Source organism: Pseudochaenichthys georgianus, chromosome 24 (assembly GCF_902827115.2).
Source record: "Pseudochaenichthys georgianus chromosome 24, fPseGeo1.2, whole genome shotgun sequence".
Lineage (NCBI taxonomy): Eukaryota > Metazoa > Chordata > Actinopteri > Perciformes > Channichthyidae > Pseudochaenichthys > Pseudochaenichthys georgianus.
The window spans coordinates 9,073,571-9,094,476 of record NC_047526.1 but is presented as its reverse complement, the minus strand read 5'-3'; the positions used below and the strand labels follow the sequence as shown (position 1 = coordinate 9,094,476).

Below are 20,906 nucleotides of genomic sequence, written 5' to 3'. Positions count from 1 at the left end.
CCGAGTGGTTGATTGAACAATTCATCTCATCATTATTTAAATTGAAACTTTAATTTGACTTTATTTACATGTTGTTTCATCTATAAATAGAACTAATCTATTCGTAACCTGACATTTTTCTTTCAAATATGGTATTTATGTACAAAAAATGTCCTTCTAAATTTGACTTCTAACGTAATGACTTTTAACATTTGCCCTTTTGTGAGTTTGATTATCCTCACTTGGATATTTCCTAACGTTCTCAACATCAGACAATCTCATCATTCTCGACTACATTGCTTTAGGTTTAATAACGGCTCATTGTCCGTGTAACTTCTGAATGCGCATAGATGCGGAAGTGAGTCAAAAAGGAACCAATACAAATGTTTTGAGCATAAAACCTCCACTTTTCCATAAAATGACTAATCAGATTTGACCATGTAGCATACTATAATAATATCTTTATGACAAGCATCATCACCTCTATCATTATCACACATTAAAATACCTTTGGCTTTTCATGGCACCGCCTTCAAATATTAAAACTCGCGGGAAAATATATTAGGATTCTAACCTGAAATTAACTTTATCCCCGACTCAAATAACTTCATTTCATTTCATCATAAGCCATACAGTATATAGTGATCCATTAACATTCAGTTCATGAACATAAATTAACACGTCGGGTATTTCCTTTCATTCAGGCCTGTTGTTTATTTTTGATCCTCTTGTATTTAGTAATATATACGTATGTGTGCGAGAGCCACACTTTGAATGCTATGTTTTTGATGCATAAGTGTACAATAATTGGAGCAGGTGTGCGTATGATACTGATGTTCCATATCTGACTGAATCATCATGATGGATGTGCACCGAGCCCCCCTCTGTGTGTTGAGCGCCAGGTGTTGAACACTGTGACAGATTCCCTTTTCCCGTCAGTTATTGTTTCATATGAGTTCACACTCACTGTGTATATGAGTTGCTTTGGCTTTGTACTGCGTATTGAATGGGATGTGTGGATTGGATAATAAAGGTGGTACATTTCTTATACAACTGTTTCCTTTGCTTTCTTGTGATACAGCAGTTGTGGAGGGTAAAAGCACTACAAGTAAAAGTACTGCATTGAAACTTACTGTAACAAGTGAATAGTAAGTATTATTGGGAATGTACTTAAAGTATGTGTCATTTTACCACCAAATATGAAACGTCAACAGGTTTATATTGACAAAAAGTCCTTCATTTAAATAGTGTTTGGAGTCAGTTTATATTAATATTTGCAGGCCAATATAATTAAAGGTGGGGTAGGTCATTTTGGAGAAACCAGCTCGAGTGCGCTAGAATTTGAAAATACACAACCGGGAAAAATCTGCCACTTCCTTACAGAGCCCCTCCTCCAACACACGAACGCGCACATGACCAATGAGGGCACGAGATAAGTTTGTGCCCAGATGGAAGGCTGACAGGCAGGTAGGCCATCCAGTTACTTTAGCCATGCCGGCTCAGATGATTGGTCGTGCTTTTTACAGCGCCACGGCTTCCACAGATGACGTTTTTTTATGTATTTATTGTCAAAGCATTTAATGTATTCATTGCTATCAGGATGTTGAGAGCATTCCATGGAATATAACAAAAAGCGTTTCTGAAATAAATTACCTACCCCACCTTTAACATAATATAAAAACTAAATTCAGAAGCCAATATGTTCAAAGGTTTCAAATAAGTTAAAGAAAAGCAGCAGATCCTCAGTTTGCATACAGTATTTATAGATGTATATTTATTTATAGTATTTGTTTCAGTGTTTTTCTTCCCAAATGGTTCTCTGTAAATCTTTTGCTGGAGTTCTTTTCACACAATGTAAAACAAATGATATATTGAGTTAAAATGACTCTTAATAATTGGCTTTTTTTTCAGCCTGCCACTAGCAGTGCGGTTCTTACTCAATACCTTGCCAAGAGATTGCAGTTGTATCCGGCATTACATGTTGAACATATATAAACTCCACCCTTTGATGCAGCAGCTTTGATGTGTTCCTGATGGAGGCGATGAGCTTCATCTGTGTGTGTCTGAGAAAGGCACAGTCCAGGGAAGAACCTCAAACAGGGGAACACCTGGGGAAAGTATAACATACATTGTATTAGTGATGATGACACCTGAGATTCAGATCACTAAGCACAACCTGTAATGTTAGTCAGAGTGAGTCTTCTGATTGGTCAACAAAGGATCAGTATCAAACTCACAGAATTTCGCTGTATACCTTTTTTGTTTGGACTATTCAGTAAAACAATTGTCCCACACAAAACATTTTATTCTAACTGTTAAATGTCAAACATTTTGTAGATGCATTTCAAACTGCACATACTTTATCTTTCAGTTTCAACACCTAGACTTGTCCTGCTTTGACATCAGAGGTCTTCCATGAAAAAGCTCTAAAGCCTGAAATACAATTTATTTTTTCATTTTTGTTGCACCATGAAATAAAAATATTTTCTGATGTAAAACAAAATGAACATTTTCTGCCAAACATGCCTCAGGACACTGTTAAGATAAGGGAGTCACTTTTTCTACAATAGTAAGTTGGGTTTTTTAACCTTTGTATTTTTAACAAGCCAATGGAGATGTCCTAGTTTGAGAAAATATGTACATTAAAAAAGCATAATGTATTTCCAAAGGGTGAAACCAAGAAAGTCTTTCAAATGTTTACCCCAATACTCATATTTGTTCTCTTACTTTTATAACACTGCTACCTATTTTTCTTTTACCTTGGATGTGAACTTGTTTTATTTTGATTGTATTAATGTGTGCTTTACTCTTTATTTAATTTGACATACTCAATTTGTTTTTGCATTCTTTTCTGCTACAGATACAGAAGGCTAGAACCAGAGGTGGAAGAAGTAATCAGAACTTGTACTTGAGTTAAAGTACTAGAGTGTAAGAATACTCTGTTACAAGTAAAAGTCCTGCATTCAAAATGTTACTCAAGTCAAAGTATTAGCACTAAAAGTATTATGCAGATTGGTCCATTTCAGAATAATATATATGATATGTTTTATAATGATTGATCTTTAAAGTGTTCTCAGAGCTGGTAAAGGTGCAGCTAGTTTGAATGACTTTGTAGACTGCAGGGTAGCTGGTGGATTTACTCCAGGTGGAACTAAAGTCTGATTTAACACTTGATTATATTTCACATTCAACCAGATCTCTAACTAATGGTATTAAATACATGAGGTGGAGTAAAAGTGCACAATTTAACTGTTATTTGTAGTGCGGTTGAAGTAACACAAAATGTAAATACTCAAGTAAAGTACAAGTACCTCAAAATTGTACTGAAGTACTTTACTTGAGCAAATGTACGTAGTTACTTTTGGCTCATTTGGCTATAACACTGTACATGTCCCCACTGTGGGACTCTCCAATAAAGCTGCAGCCTACAATTACTTCTAATGCTTTGCTTTAAAAATAAAAGCAATGAATGATTTAGTTTCACTCAGGAGTTAGTAACAATATCAGCACAATTTCTAATGAGGTCACAAACAGCACACATTCTATTAATACATGACATTATTAGCCATTTGAACAGTGCCTAAGTTCTGCCACTTTCCTGCAGAGTCAGTGGTTCTATCCGTAACGTGTCCTGAATGTGTGTCTTGCAGTGTGTTGCATCGCTCTGAGCCCCGGGGCGTGCTTCTTACTGGGGGGGCTCCTGTGAGAGCGCTGGGACGCCCTGAGCGCCTCCCCCCTGGGCCGGGGCCCCGCCCACTTCACCGGCCCCGGGGGCATCCCTGCATTCCGCTGGGCGAAACGCATCAGGCTGCTGACCGTGTCCTTGGTGACGGGGTGGTCGTGACTGGGAGACGCCCAAGAGGGTCGAGTCTCGGGAGGAGGAGGAGGAGGAGGAGGAGGAGGAGGAGGAGGAGGAGGTCTGCAGTTGGAGCTGAGGAACATCTGAAGGAAGAGGGAAGAGGAAGAGAAGTGGGGTTACCTTGACAACCACATTTTCACAAGTAAGAGTCCTGCACCCGTTGCACAATTAGGAATTCTGATTCTGATTCAGATACTAACAGTTGACCAATGACAACAGAGCCGGCCAGCTAACCAATCAGAGCAGACTGGGCTCTGGTTTCAGACAGAGGGTGAAAAGAGGTGCTGCAGCACAGGCAGTATGAGAAGAATAAAGAGCTTTCTGAACATTAAAGCATGGAGACGTGTCACAGTAGAGGCACTACATACTGATATGAACCTGAAAATATATTTTGTAAAAAAAATACTCAAGTAAAAACCTCAAATTGGTGCTTCAGTAATACTGTAGTAAAATAGTTCCATCTTCATACTGTCCTATGTCACATTGGATTGGCTCCAGTATCCATGCTAATTCATTTTGTCTGATGAATATCACCAAAGCCTGAATATTAAATGCCACAATGTCCTCTATCTCACCCTGCCCCCCCCCCTCCTCCCTCAAACCCCATCATCAGCATAATTTGTCTCCCCCCGACACCTCCCTCTCTGAGCAGCATCATTAACATGCTGTGTAAAGGCTGCTCCATAATGCATGATGTCGGCTGGTTACACCATCTCCAGAGACCCCTCCCACGTTTACCCCTCCTCTGATTCAGACATGGAGGTCACAGTCACAGTAGGGGGGGGGTGGGGGGGGTGATGGATGGAGCATGTTCTACCATCGATTTGGCTTTGCGTAGCTTGTAGTGTGTCTCGGACGGGGATTTCTTTGGTGTGTTGCTGCTGCAGGGGGGGGCTCTGAGGGTCCTCCGCCTGCAGGGAGGAGCAGGTGGAGCAACACCATTAGTACTCTTTCAAACATAATAATAGTCGGTTATATTACCTGCAGGTGACGAGGGTCAAAGAGCAACATGTGTCTGTTGCGCTCATTACTCTAATAATGCGTTATGATGTTTCATCATTTGCTTTAGCCATTATCTGCAATGCATTGAGCTTCTTTACACGATCCTGTCGATGGCATCATGGCACCGACCTTTTAGCCCTATTCTGACTTTTAGACTTGTGTTTGTGGTCCTATTTCTGGCTGCATTAGGCTGTGAATAGTTCAGATACATTGTAATATTACTGTAATTCGCACTGTGTACTATGTGCAAATGGATGAAGTGCAGAGTTCCGAGGTAACTAAGTACATTTACTCAAGAACTGTACTCAAGTACAATTTTGAGGTACTTGCACTTTACTTAAGTATTTCCATTCTTTGCTACTTTGTGTTTTTACTCCACTACAATTACTTAATACCTTTAGTTACTTCACATATGTGGATGAATGATGTGAAATATAATCAAGTGTTAAATCAGACTTTAGTTCCACCTGGAGTAAATCCACCAGCTACCCTGCAGTCTACAAAGTACTTCAGACTAGCTGCACCTTTACCAGCTTTGAGAACACTTTCATGATCAATCATTATAAAACATATCATATATTATTCTGAAATGGACCAATCTGCATAATGACTACTTGCATGCAAATGCTTTTGTACTTTTACTTGAGTAAGATTTTGATTGCCGGACTTTTACTTGTAACAGAGTATTACATTATTAATTTTGTCTGATAAATATCACCAAAGCCTGAATATGTAATGCCACAGTGTGCTCTATCTCACCCTGCCCCCCACCCTCCTCCCTGACACCCCATCATCAGCATCATTTGTCTCCCCCCCGACACCTCCCTCTCTGCTCAATTCATTGCAGATAAAGGTTAGAGCCCCCATAATTACATTATTAAACTCTTCTACTTCTACACTTACTCAAGTACTTCTTCCAGCTCTAGTGCTCACCATAGCCTCCATGTTTAGATCTCGTACCAACCATGGAGAGACTACAAATGAAATATAAAGATGTAAAAACTATGACCACATAGTCAGCATAACGTCGTGTGTAAAAATGTTGCTTACCTAACTTTGTTGCAAATAATTGAAGGTGTTGTGTAAATGTAAGGCTGGTAAAATGGTACGACAGTTCTTCTTCTCACTGTGCATTGTTAGAAACAGGAGGCCCAGTTTTAAGAATGTGTGAACATCAACACTATATGGCTATATTTCTATTTCTAGGTTCTCTCACATATCAGATTGTGGCTGTGGACTGAGAGTTGCGTCTGAATATCTACATTTAGTTTTGCATAATACAGTATGGTGTGTCAATACAGAAAGTTAAATGGTACAATCTCTCTTGTTTTAAGGCCAATCAATGGTAAACGGACTGCATTTATATTGCGCTTTCCCAGTCTTTTACACTTACAATTCAGCACTCACCCATTTACACACAGAAGCTGTCATACAAGGTGCTTCCTGCTCAGGGAGACTCACATTCACACACTGTATCTTAAGTATATTGCCCAAGAACGCATCGGCAAGTTGACTGTGGGGGCTGGGTCCTGGGATCAAACCACCTACATTCTGATTGGTAGACGCCCACTCTACATCACAGCCACAGCCCCATGCTCTGGACTCTGTTATTAACGATGTTTCATTTGGGAGTGCTAATGTAATGACCATTCATTAATGGTCTACTTAATAACTGTTCATCAAGTCCCATTAAAACATAATGAAGTAAATGGTTTGTTTGTTTCTGCTAACATGAACTGGATTTCACTTTCAACTGTTTAAACGTTTTGATTTTTTTGACCAATAACAATCCAATTTGACGTCTTACATTTTCAGAGCCTGCTCGGGGGGGTCCAGGTTGTCGAGGTAGTTGAAGCGCAGAGTGTCTGCAGGACGTCTGTCAGAGTCTCTCCAGGGTGGGGGGGCAGGCTGCTTCTCCTTTCTTATCCCTGTCCTGGAGATGCTTCCTGGAGGCTGGCTGGTGGAGGCTGCCCCCCCCTCACTGATGAAGACCGCCTCTGACAGATCTTCAGGTTTACTGATGGAGGAGACGTGTGGAGCCTCCAACTGCTGCTGGGGGGAGGACGCCTGGAGGTATACATTACATTTTTATAAACATTTTATCACTGAATCTTGATTTAGTTATCCTAAAATAATACTAATATTCATATATTTGACAACTACATTTTTGAGTTTATCAGTGTTGAAATGTAACTAAGTATCTTTACTCAAATACAATTTTGGTACACATTTAAACAACCAGTACTTGGGTATTTACTTTCTTATTCTACTCCACATTCAGGTTAATATTTTTAATGTTCTCAACACTTATTTAAAGCCTAAGTTACTCAACAAATTAAATACATTTTCACATAAAAAAATCCAAAGAACAAAAAAATGAGGATGTTTGTTAATAAATGAAACTACCTAACAGCGTGAAGTACAGCCTTAATGATTAATGTATTATTCAATGAGTGAATGAGTTGATTAATCAACAGAACATTTATTATTTTGATAAACATTGAAGTCAATTATTTTTTCAAAAATGAACAGGCACCCAAAATTAGATTTTGCTGCTTTTTTCTTTAACTGTTTTAAAAATCTATTTCGAATAATTTTTAAGAGTTTCTGCATTGAGTGGTTAATTTTACATTTAATATTTCAAGTACATTTACCTGATTATTCTTTTACTTAGGTAACCATTTCAATGCAGATCTTACACTTGTCGTGGATTATTTTCGCAGTGTGATATTATAATATAATTATTATTAAAATAAGTCTTTATCAAACAGGGGCCATGCAGAAAATATTATTTTCAAAACAAAAGAGATGAGTTATTGCAGTTTTAGATATTAGCAATCTTAGCATGTTCTGTCCGAGGTACATGTACTGTAGCCATCAACAGCCACTGAAAACATGAAGTCTCTATGACACTCACATCCGAGTTAATATTCAGTAAGATATATTCTACACTGCTGGAGTTATTCTGTGTGACCTCCTGACCTGCAGTGAGGTGAGCCTCAGCTCCTGCACAGAGTGGATGTAGAGTCTCTTCCACACACCCTGCTCCAGGGGGGTGGGGGTGAAGGTGAGGCCCCAGCCCAGCCTCAGACACTTTGGCCCCCACAGCTGGTCCAGCTCCACCAAGCTCCTCCAGCTCCAGCTCACCTAGCAGGGGATCCAAGAAAACACCCAGAAAGAGAGAATGACTTTGGTGCTGTTACACGAGAACGCAAACGGTTGTATCCGCTACTTTTCTCTTTCGTATCAGGGGTGCCCAACCTTTTTTGAACCGAGAGCTACTTTTAAAGTTGCCAGTCTGCCGAGATCTACCAGTCCAAATAGATAAATACAGGTAAATACACACTTCTACTTGTATAAAACTGACCTTTGTACGATGAATACTTCATAAAATACTGCAGATCCTTTATCTTACCTCTTTCTAATCCACACACATACAAGTATTTAACTGAAGTCACACAACAGTGTTGTTGATACAGAGTTGGAGTTTATTCACACGTCACTACAGTGGGTAATGTTTTCAAGAAACATTGAACAGTGCTGCCACATATGACACAGGGAAAAAAGAAAAGACTCTGAACCCTTTCTTTGCCATTATATAAAAATAGTGTTGCTACAAAAGTATAAATTAGGCTTACTAATAAGACAACTCAGATCTGAAGCTACACAGGAATCTGCTGCCAAAGTGCAATAAAAAAGACAAAATTATTACATTTTAAATTAAAATGTGTTGCATTTTAGTAGAGTATAAAGAGAAATGCCATTAAAATAGCATGCAAGCAACACTAGTTTCTTAACCTGAATTGATAATAGACTATAATCAATTTAAACAGAACAGATCTTAATGTTTGCATTCTTATACCATGTTGTACAATAATTATAATGAATAAGTTCAAACAAACTAAAACTTACAGCTGATTAATAATGGTATCTAACTTGAGTTTTTATCATCTCAAAAACCTGTTGAAATGCTACTGTTATTTTTTACTGTCCCCCAAAAGCGCGTCGGCAGCCTCCAGGAATGCTTCTTTCACAACTTCGCCATCTTTGAAAGACTTCATGTGTTTCGCAAGAACGTGACTGACACGATAAGATGCTATTCTTTCACACACAGTGACGTCACGAGCTACCCACAATGCAACGCGCGCCATATATATATATAAATACGCCATTTTCCTGGAGGTGCTAATATAAACAGCTAGCTAACATAGCCAGGCAGAGCGCACTACTGAATTAACGACCGACGAAATCACTGCATGTCTTCGGATTACATCTCTGGACTTGAGGGGCGTGCTTTAGGTCGTTACCAGCGTAAACTAGAGCTGTGTGGGTTGTCCGATTGCCCTTACAGACTGCCTGCAGATGTATGGAAAAACGACAGTGGCCTTCGTAGATTTTGGCTGCATCTACGTCTATCTTCTGGAAACACCAGGTGAATACCCCACTTGTCACAATAATATTATCATGCCAATGCATATATATGTGCTATTTTAGAGTTGACTATATTGATTAAGGCAATAGACTATGATATTTTGCTTGCACCTCGCGTGAAATGGCGCATACCGGAAGTACGGTGTCGCCCTCGGCCCAAAACCCGTTTGTGTGTGTGAAAGAATGGTAGCAGCCTTGCTCTTGTTGTTGGGCCTGGTGAAAATGGACTGCTGTGCATTTAGCTGTCCTTTCAGGCCCCTCCCCTTTTGGGAGCGTATAGGGCAGAATTAGGAGGGAATTCCGTCTCGTAGCGTTTGTGCACTGTTTTGAAATGCCGCTCCTAAATGACCCTTTTTCGATAAAGCCACGCTCGCATTGCAGATGAGACAGATGGACTTTGAATTGGAATAGATACAAAAATAATCATCCTCCCACTCGGAGTGAAAATTATATATTTTGGGCTTTTTTTCTTCTGCCATAATTGCGGTCTTGTGTGTGTGCGGACTGTCACTCCTGTTGACACGGACAACGTCAGCGAAATAGTGCCCACTGCCCACCAGCCACGCCTGACACATGGGGTCACGCCGGCCAATCACAAAGCTTTGTTGCATTCAAGTGCATTATTCTGGCACAGGAAGATTATGTTATAGGACATTAACGATAAAACAGAATATTGTTGTTTTTAGACACATCTCGCGATCGACTGGGAATCTTCGATCGCGATCGACTGGTTGGGCACCCCTGTTCGGCCACACGAGGCCGTAACGGAATTGCGGAAACGGACCCCGCAAACGGTAACGAGTCCCAAGCTGGTCCCAAGATGGATAGATCTGCAAACGGAACGCTCTGGGGGAGCAAACGGCTCTGTGTATACCATGGTGTATACGCCCTATACGATCATTTACTGATAACGATGAAGCCATAGCCCCACCTCTCCCCACCTCTGCTGCTCACTGCTGGTGCATGGTCAGTAGCTACTGTCAGTAGCACCAAGTCCTGCAGCACTGTCAGTAGCTACTGCTACTGCTACTGCTACTGATCATGCTACATATGTTAGTGCAAAATCTACAGCTCCTCTACCACAACCATCAGCAACAAGTGGACATGGAGAATTACATGAACTACTTGTTGCTAAATCCATCGGGGGGCATAAACAGAAGGGCAACCATGGCAACCATGCTCGGGGGTCTTCTTCGCTGCTTTTGGTGTATTTTGTGGTGAAAGTACAGCGCCACTTACAGGCCCGGCATATGTACTACAGCGTCTCCAGCGCCTCCGAGCGGTCTTGTGTGAACGGAAGACTTTTTTGATATCGTATTCGGTTCGTTTGCGTATGCGTTTGCGTGTAAATGGGGTCTTACGCCCCGTCTACACTACAGGCATCGAAAAATGCTTTCAACGCATCGCCCATTCATTTGAATGGGGTGACGTAGAAGATTTTGAATCTTCGCCGAACTGCATTGTGGGGAGCATGGCATGGCTTTGCAAGCATCGTGAGCATCAAAAGTTGAGCAATGTTCAACTTTTGATGCTCCCGAAGCTGGCATCAGCCAATCAAATCCCGTTTATGCAAATCCCGCCAGTACAAGCGCTAGCCAATCAAACCGCGTGCAAGCTGGGAGAGCCAGACCGCAGTTCATTTCCTCATATTCCAAACGAGAAATTACGGTAGCAAATCACCTGGTTCTTTACGACCAGAACTATTTACCGGGATACAAAACGGAGGAACCAGGCATGGAGGGAGGTGGCAGAGACAGTGGGTGAAACTGGTAGGTTTTCGCCTGTTTGGGGAGTTTATATCCAGTTTACTTCATTTTAACATTGCTATAGCTTTGTATGCCGGGGGCGGGCGGGAGATTCCTGATTGGCTGTTGGTCGCCTTGGGCGCGAGAAATCGCCAAGCCTCAGACACGCCCAGCTTCAAGATTTTTTGATGCCTGCAGGTGTAGACGGCCGTTAGAGCTAGATCGGTAGTTGAGTCATCCATCATAACCATACAGTAGTGCAGTGGTTCCCAAACGGTGTGCCGCGGCACACTGGTGTGCCGTGAGGCAAGTCCGGGTGTGCCGTGGGATTTTGTGACAACCATACGTTATTATTGCAATATACAACTACACAGAAATAATAATTTTTTTATTTGCTATATCAGTACTTTGTAGGTTTATATGTACGTAATCTGCGCGACTTGCGCGTCCACATCTCCACGTGCAGTGCTGCATAAACATGGCTGAGTCAGCGATAACTTTCGAGGGGTGGAGGTATGCCCATTATTTTGATTCGTCCGAGGATTAGACAGGAATGTGACGGTGAGGTGCAAACTGTGTCTAGGCCAGAAGCTGTTATCCACTGCTGGAAACACCACGTCAAACCTCAACAAGCACCTGCAAAGAACACATGCTAAGGTGAAGCTACCGCACACGCTATTTGTTGTTTTGTTTATATCACGTAGTTCTTCTTCTCTGTCTTCCGGTTGTTGCCTGTTTTGAATGACAAATACACACTACCGTCGCCTGCCGGTAAGGAGAGTTATTGCCACTCACGCATGCGCAGTTCTTACGTGCTTGGCGAGTAAAGTAGCGAGTTACTTTATGTAGATAGTAACGAAGTAGTGTAATATATTACTTTTTTTTTATTTTTAAAGTAATATGTAATATATTACATTTTTGTAGTAACGACCCCATCTCTGGAGTTGGCGTTCTCTACTCTGATTTACATGAAGAACAACAGGAGGTCACGGCTCTCTGTTGAACAGGACTTGCGCGTGGCCCTCTCCTCAGTGCCACCAAGGATTACAAAATGATGCGCGCCCCGACAGGCACATGTATCTCACTAATTTGTAAGTCGGCAAAAATATTTACAATAGCACATGTTTCAATGCTGATTGCTGAAAGGTTACATTTATAATTTGTAGTTCAGGACCATGGACAATGCAGCTTCCTTGCATTGACAGTTCTCTGTGCTGAATTTCTGCTGAGTTTCCTTTGCCTCATTTTTTATTGTGTGACCCGTCTGGTTTAAATGAGTGTGTTGCTGCTTTGATGAAGCCTAATTTGATACAGATTCAAATTAATTTCTGAAATATTTCGTTAATAAATATTTCATGAGTAATATAGTTGTCTTTGTCACATTTTATTTGGCATTAGTAAATAATTATGCACATGTACAGATATTTTACATGATATGAGTGATAACACGTGTTATAAGGGCTATTTTGCACAATAGGTGTGCCTTGAGATTTTTACTTGTCCTTTGGTGTGCCTTGGGCACAAAAAGTTTGGGAACCACTGCAGTAGTGCAATACTGTACATCAATTATTTTTTGCTAAATTGCTATATTAAGGTACTTTAAACTTCTACATGCATCAATTTTGTACTTACATTTTGTACTTTTTACTGCACTTGATTTATTTTAAGTTTCATTTACTTTGCAGATTCAGATTCATAGTACAAAACATCATCAACAAATGAATGATGATACAATATTAAGGATTAAGATACATCTGAATTGATTCCCAGGAAAGATAATGCACAGGCTGTTCAGCATAAAACAGAATACAAATGACTTCAAATAAAATGTTGTAGATTCAGAATATTATAGCAAAAATAAAAATCAGCTCATAAATAAGGATGTATTATTTTTGTATTGATATACAGTTGAAGCTACTCTGCAGTCATTTCATTTCATTTCAAACCTTTATTTAGACAGATAGGTCCCTTGAGATCATGGATCTCTTTTACAAGGGAGACCTGCATCAATTTAGTTCCACATGAAACTTAAAAACAACATAAAAACAAACAATAGAGGACATCATAATTACATATTCACCAACACTTACAAACACCCATAGTGTCAGAAAGCATCTCGTGCAGACGTGCCTTAAAAACAATATATAAAGTAGTTAACATTAGCACCACTAACATCTGCAAAGGGAATGCTTGTGTCAATAACTATAACCCAGTGGTATAGAATAAGTATAACCCATATAAAGCATTCTGAAATGAGTTACTGCAAAATAAACACATTGAAGTCTTTGAAACAATTTCTGTATTACTATACTTTGTATCCCAAGTAAGAGTATTTTTTATTCTTGTTTTTACTGTATAAGCAAGGATACCTAACTTTCACCACTTCAACTTGTTACATCATTTGAAATTATTCCAACACAATGTAATTAAAGAATATTAAAAAACATAGAACAAAAAACATGTTGATGAAGACGGGTGTCAACAGATATAGTAATTGATTTCTGCTCACACAATCATAAAGTAAATGAATGCTTCTTCCCCCCAGCCTGCATCCACAGAGTGTGTAAGGGTGTGTGTTGCGGTGTGTGTACCTGTGCGCAGCGGCTCAGGCTGCGGGGGTCCAGGAAGGAGAAGAGGTAGAGGCAGAGGGCCCGGGGCAGCGGGCAGGTGAAGTCACCCGCCTGCAGGGGGAGCCGTCTGCTCACACTGAGGCTGAGGAAGAGGAGTTGCTCCACCGAACAGCTGAGCACCAAGTCCTGCAGCACCGCCCTCCTCTGGCTGTCACTCCACCTGTCACACTGACACAGGAGGGGGGGGGGGGTCAGAGGAGGCTCCACAGGCACCCATCAGCACAATGGAGAGGTTCTCACAACTACCAGAGCTCACACTGAGTTCAAGCAGTGTAGAACCAGCAGCTTCTTCTTCTTCTTCTTCTTCTTCTTCTTCTTCTTCTTCTTCTTCTTCTTCTTCTTCTTCTTCTTCTTCTTCTTCTTCTTCTTCTTCTTCTTCATCATCATCATCATCATCATCATCATCATCATCATCATCATCATCATCATCATCATCATCATCATCATCATCATCATCATCGTCATCACCATCATCATCATCATCATCATCGTCATCGTCATCATCATCGTCATCATCATCATCATCATCATCACATGAACCTACCCACTTTGACAGAAGTTTCCGCCTTTCTTCAAACACCTGAGAAAGAAGAGAAAAATGTAAACTTTAATTTTTTTTAATACCTGTCTGATTCTTTTTTAGGTTGTATTAATTTGTATTGTCTTGGCTTTTTATTGACACTACTTTGTCTACCATTCACAGAATATATCTGACTAATATGTTTTTGTGTGATGTTTCATGTGACCTTGCTGTTGGAGGGAGCGTGGTTCAGAGGAGTCCAGGAGCTCAGTTTGGTTTGCATCTTGGCACAGCTAGAAGATGACCTCTGTGCAAGCGGCATCATTGAGTAACAGCTGGGTGAAGGTGATGCACTAAAATACACAGAACAAAACTTTATCAACAAGTCTTACAGTATATATATATATATATATATATATATATATAGCATCTGGAAAAGCGCTATAATAAATATAAGGAATTATTATTATTATTATATATGATAAATCAAAGAATACATGTGGAGATTTATAAAAAAAGACAAGAGGATAATCAGCCCTACAGCAATAGTTTAAGAAGTCTAACTGACACAAATCCAGCCTGCAGAAAGACAATTTTATGTTCCGGCAGATCACCTGTCCAACAAATACGACATTGGAGTTGCACAAGGAATCTGTCTTGGTCCCCTCCATTTTTCATTATGAGCTACTACTACTATGGTATAACTATTAAAGTCTTATATAATAAAAGGTGAACGCAGGTGGCGAAAAACAAATCTCCAGGTGCACTTTGAAATCTATAAAGAGAGACTTGGCCTTTATAATTTGGAATTGAAATTTGCCCAACAGTTTTTCTTCTCTGATATCATTGCCAAAAACAAAAACAACGCACGTGCCTTGTTCGCTACCGTCGACAGACTAACTAACCCCCCAGTGTCAGTAGCCTCTGAAATTCTATCCACCAGGGCGTGCAATGATTTTGCCTCCTTCTTCACTGACAAAATTCAGAAAATCAGACAAGCAGTCAGTGCCTCTGCATCAGGTACAGCAAATGTTTTGTCTCTGTGTCCACTTAAATCAATTCAAACACCATGACACAATTCCATCAGATTAATGATAAAAACCTAGAGGACATTATACAACATCTGAAATCCTCCTCCTGCTGCCTTGATATTATTCCAACAGGGTTTTTCAAAAATGTTTTTCCTTGCATGGCCTCAGATCTAACTTCATATAGTAAGTCTCTTCACTCAGGTGTTTTTCCACAGGCCCTGAAAACTGCAGTCATTAAACCGCTCTTAAAAAAGCATAATCTAGATGCTTCAGTAATGAACAATTACAGGCCCATATCAAACCTCCCATTTCTAGGTAAAATCATTGAAAAAGTAGTTTTTCAACAGTTGAGTAATTTCTTGCATTTAAATAACTGTTTCGATGTGTTCCAGTCAGGCTTTCGTCCAAACCACAGCACTGAGACTGCTCTTGTAAAGGTCTTCAATGACATCCACTTAAACACAGACAGTGGCAGAACTTCAGTGTTAGTATTATAGGATCTCAGTGCTGCGTTTGACACTGTTGACCACAACATACTGGGTGGGACTTTCGGAAACAGTTCTAAATTGGTTTGAATCCTACTTAAAGGACAGAAACAACTTTGTTGCTAACGGTAAATACACATCTGAATTGACAAATATGACATGTGGGGTACCTCAAGGCTCCATCTTGGGGCCTCTTCTCTTTAACATCTACATGCTACCACTGGCTCAGATAATGAAGAACAACAAAATAAGTTACCATAGCTATGCGGATGACACACACATTTACACAACCATTTCACCAGGAGACTATTCTCCAGTTAAAACACTGAGTAAGTGCATTGAACAAATCAATGACTGGATGTGTCAGAACTTTCTCCAATTAAACAAAGACAAAACTGAGGTAATGGTCTTTGGAGCCAAGGCAGAACGTTTAAAAGTTAGCGCTGAGCTTCAGTCTGCAATGTTCAAAACAACAGATAAAGCCAGAAATCTAGGTGTAGTCATGGACTCTGACCTGAGTTTCAACAGTCACATTAAAACAATTACTAAATCAGCCTACTATCACCTAAAGAACATATCTAGGATTAAAAGACTAATGTCACAGCAGGATTTGAAAAAACGTGTCCATGCTTTTATCTTCAGTAGACTGGACTACTGTAATGGTGTCTTTACAGGTCTCACTAAAACATCTATTAGAAAGCTTCAGCTGATTCAGAACGCCGCTGCTCGAGTCCTCACTAACACTAAGAAAGTGGATCACATCACTCCTGTTCTGAAATCTTTACACTGGCTTCCTGTGTGTCAAAGAATAGATTTTAAAATACTGCTGCTGGTTTATAAAGCACTGAATGGTTTAGGCCCAAAATACATTTCTGATCTTCTGCTAAATTATGAACCATCCAGATCTCTCAGGTCTTCAGGGACTGGTCAGCTTTCTGTCCCCAGAGTCAGAACTAAACATGGTAAAGCAGCATTCAGTTATTATGCTCCAAATATCTGGAACAAACTCCCAGAAACCTGCAGGTCCGCTGCAACTCTTACTACTTTTAAATCCAGGCTGAAGACTTATCTTTTTGTCGCTGCTTTTAATTGAAACTGAGCCGTTGTGTTCATCAGTAAAGTGGAACTTCTGTGTGAACTATTCATATCTTAAACTGCTCTGTAACTTTTTATTCATGTATTTTTTCTTTTAATGTTTCTTTTATTATCATTTACTGTTTTTAAATGTCTTTGTCTGAATGTCTTTCATTTTTGTAAATCACCTTGAATTGCCTTGTGTTGAAAGGTGCAATATAAATAAACTTGCCTTGCCTTGCCTTGCCTTGCCTTGCCTAATAAATCAATGAATAAATGTGTAAATATATCGTGTATAATGATGTTTGCCCAGAGTCAGATGTTTATATCCTCTCCCCTTCTTTGTTATTATGTTACTATACACTGATACCAAATACACAAATACCTCCATCTTTAATTACATATATGTCTGGGTCCCCTCCTTTTATCGTTATATATGCTACTGCTAAGTATAATTAATAAAGTATTTTATAGTCAATAAATCAATACATGTGTACACATAAGGCCAAATACATCTTCGCATTATGTCTTGTTTCCCCATCTTTGTTATTATGTAACTTGGCAATACTAATACAAAAATAATATACAACTTTAATTCTATAAGAGTGAGGAAAAGCAGTCCACAGTTAGAAGAAGTTAAAAGGACAAAGGTCAAGCCTTACACCCACAAACACCATGCAGCGTTTTCATAGTATACACACACTCCTCTAGTATTTTACTCACCATCAGTTCTCCTCAGCTGACGGAAGGAGAAACATTCCCTCTCTCTCTCTCTCTCTGTTTTCTTCCGATAGCCTTTGTGTCTGTACACCAAACTCTTTTATTTCCCAATTTCCTGTGCTCAGTTTACTCGTTCCCATAGTAACAGTGAGTGGCAGAGCCTGTCACACACAGAGGGGGGTGCTGCAAAGCAAACCACAGTGCAGAGTGGAGTGTGCAGGCGACAGTGACTTTAATGATGACAAATAGTAGAAGCTGCAGAAAGCCTGATACTGCAACTGCTGCAAAGACCATCTGCCCCTGATACTCTGATACTGCAAAAATACCTTTTGCTTCTGGAGATCATGTTTATTGACATAGTTCTTATGTACAGTAGATATATGTGTATTTTTTCCCTGGAAATGTATTTCTCCAATGCAAAGTTGATAACTTGTGTAATGATATGCTAAATTGAAAGGAACATTTTAAAGGAATGTAATCTACAGTAACTGATCTATTAATTGATCAAATATATTGTGTTATACACAACACTTATGAATAGCTGTTGTAATTGTACTTATCAGTAGCAGTAGTAACATTAGTGGAAAAAGTAGTAGTGGTGGTGTAATGGAACTTCAAAGATACAGACTAAATACTTAAAGTGGACCTATCATGCTATATTTGAAACATATTTGTAGGGCCATACCTATATAAAACATGTCTGTGAATTTTTTTTTTCAAAATACCAAACAGATCATGCATTTTAGCCATGCCTCATTTCGCTCTATTTGCTCTTTTCCAGCCCTGTTTTTGCAAGGGCTGATTCTGCTTTTGTGGCAGACTACAGCGTCACTTACAGGCCTAGCATATGTACTACAGCGTCTCCAGCGCTTTCGAGCGGTCTCTCATTCCCCTGATAGGTGGAGAGTTGCCCATATAGGCGGAGCACCCCTTTTCTGACGTCAGAACAATTCAAATAATTATCAGCTCCGTTGCAGCCCTGTTTTTAGAGATTTGGGTATGGAGGAAAAGAGAGAGGGTTGTGTTTTCTGACACTTGGTGAGTTCCCTGACACACCGGGGACACATATTCATGTATAAAAGACGTACAAAAGTGCATTTTGCATGATAGGTCCCCTTATAGCCTGTTGTTCGCATACTTGCAAGTGAAGTACATGTACTTCACTTGAGTTTAACATGTAATACTTATTTATACTGCTATTACACTACATTACAGAGGTATATATTTACTTTTTACTCCGCTACATGTATTAAACATTCAATTTGTTTACATATAAAAATACATGATATGCACGTTTTCAAGTTTAATTTCCTAAAATACGTACTGTAGTGACATTTTTAAATCAGCACTTTCACTTGTAATGGAGTTTTTGTTTTAGTATTTCTCCTTCAAAAGTAAAGCAACAGCCTCATTTTTCAACACTAAAGTAGTAGTATAATAAGATAACTTTGTTTTAAGCTTAATACATTGACTTGTGAATGAAGTAGGCGTTGGCTCTGTTTTCAAGGCAACAATGCGGCCTGGGGCCTATACTGCGAACCTGGTTCAACCTAACCTGGATATGTTTGAGTTAGCCGGTTGGCCTAATCCAAAACATACGCGCTCTCGCTAAACTGTACTACGACGCTGGTTATCAAGTGGATCGCTCAAGCCAACCGTGTCCTATCTAGTTAGGTGCGCGTTCACATGAAAGGGGTGGTATTTGGAGCATTCGACCAATCACAAACATGGAGAAGCGCACTGACAGCGCAGCGTCATACTTCCTGAATGAAAAGTGAACTTTAATACTAGTCAAAAATGAAGAAGTTAAACTTTAAACATCCATGACTTAAACACTTTATCCAGGATAAAAGCCACATAGCTGCACCTGCAAGGTGAATACAGCTGGAAAAAGAAAAAGTGTTTGAATGCGTACATTAACAGGTTTATGATATCACTGCCCCGTCTAAAACACGATCTGACTTCAATTACATTTGTCTCGAGTGTTTCGTCAACTTAATGTGTTGCTTAAAATAATACTTCTGCATCCAGTCTGTGAGTGTTGCACGGCCAGATACGGCTCAGCTGACTCAGATCAGGAGATATATGATACATTATGAAGTGATATGCCGCGGACTGTACTTAACGTACTCTGATCCGGTTACTTATGTTGTGGCCGATATTTAAGTAAGCTTTCTTAACGCTAATGTTATAATAGTCAGATTGCTCTGAAGATGGGAGGTGATATTCTATTAATGTTCACGTTCACACAGTCGGTGATTTTTGCCGGCCGTCTTTCCTGCGACGGCAGTTTTTCTGTATTTCCTTTCTCCTGTAATATGACTTGATCGCTTTAAACTCCGCACACTGAGCTCTGATTGGTCAGCAAGCAGTGCTTTCACTGAGTTGAGCTCTTAGCCTGCAACCTAACCTGGTCCCGACCAGGTTAGCTGCTTAGCATATATTACCATGGAGATCTAGCCTGCTAAAAAGAGAACCAGCTTCGTAGGACCGGAAAGCCGGGGTTTCCCTGAATTTAGCCGGCTAAGCGAAAATCCTGCTTCGCAGTATACCCCCCTGGTGTATGACGTTAGAACTGCTGCTGTGGGCCTGCTGATAAAACATTTAGTTATTTCTGCAGACAAACACTGAGTGCCACCAGTCTGAGAAGTTTTTCATTCAAAAGGCTGCTCGTCCTCGGATGGGCGGCCGCGCGCAACGAAGACAGAAAACCTGCTGTGAAGAAAGAGGGAGAGCTGCATCAAGTTAAACAGACACACCATGAGCACGACCAGAAACCACCCGGAGGACCTTCAAAATAATAATAATAATAATAATAATAATAATAATAATGAATCAGTTATGTATTGCATGTACATGGTTTTAAATGTATAACACATAATTGTCATTCCGATTTAAATCCATCTGCTAAAATTACCCCTCGCACTAACTAAAAGTGGTAGCCTATGTTATTATGTTACACATTGAATCAGTGGACGACTTTTTTTTTTACTATTTTATGGTGGTAATACTTTTCTTCTATGGAACTGCTTTAATTTTAAGTACAGTAGGCTATGCTACTTAATCCACCTAACTACTTTACACTGCTGCTTTTCATTAATTGTGATTAGAAAGGAATCAACATTATTAAAATGGTTGTTTATAATATTTTTCAAGATTCAAGATTCAAAGGTTTTAATATCATATGCACATAACTGTAGAAATGGCAATGAACATCATATGTCCTGACCATAGGTCCCGACTCCCCGTGCTCCTCCAACAATGCAACATAGTAGCCTAATTTTTTGGGGAAATCTCTTAACATCCATTGAAGGGTGACACAAAAATGAACACTACCATACTGTATTTAATTTACTGACACAAATATATTCTGTGCTGGGTCTTTCGTTTATTGATGAGGCTTTTATTTTTGTAGACTTTTGACTGGAAG

The 20,906-nt window shown here is 39.8% G+C and overlaps 1 protein-coding gene across 1 annotated transcript; it reads right to left on the bottom strand.

The window, feature by feature from the left end:
* Positions 1-1,720: 1,720 nt before the first annotated feature.
* fbxo16 (F-box protein 16) lies at positions 1,721-17,607 on the bottom strand. The gene is made up of 9 exons (XM_034076439.1): positions 17,480-17,607; positions 14,393-14,519; positions 14,191-14,226; positions 13,608-13,814; positions 7,823-7,987; positions 6,648-6,907; positions 4,656-4,749; positions 3,669-3,921; positions 1,721-2,087 (listed from the first exon to the last, which is right to left on the bottom strand). Exons 2-9 carry the CDS (start codon positions 14,489-14,491, stop codon positions 2,029-2,031), a joined length of 1,173 nt encoding a protein of 390 aa, XP_033932330.1. The 5' UTR covers positions 14,492-14,519; positions 17,480-17,607; the 3' UTR covers positions 1,721-2,028.
* Between the last annotated feature and the right edge of the window lie 3,299 nt (positions 17,608-20,906).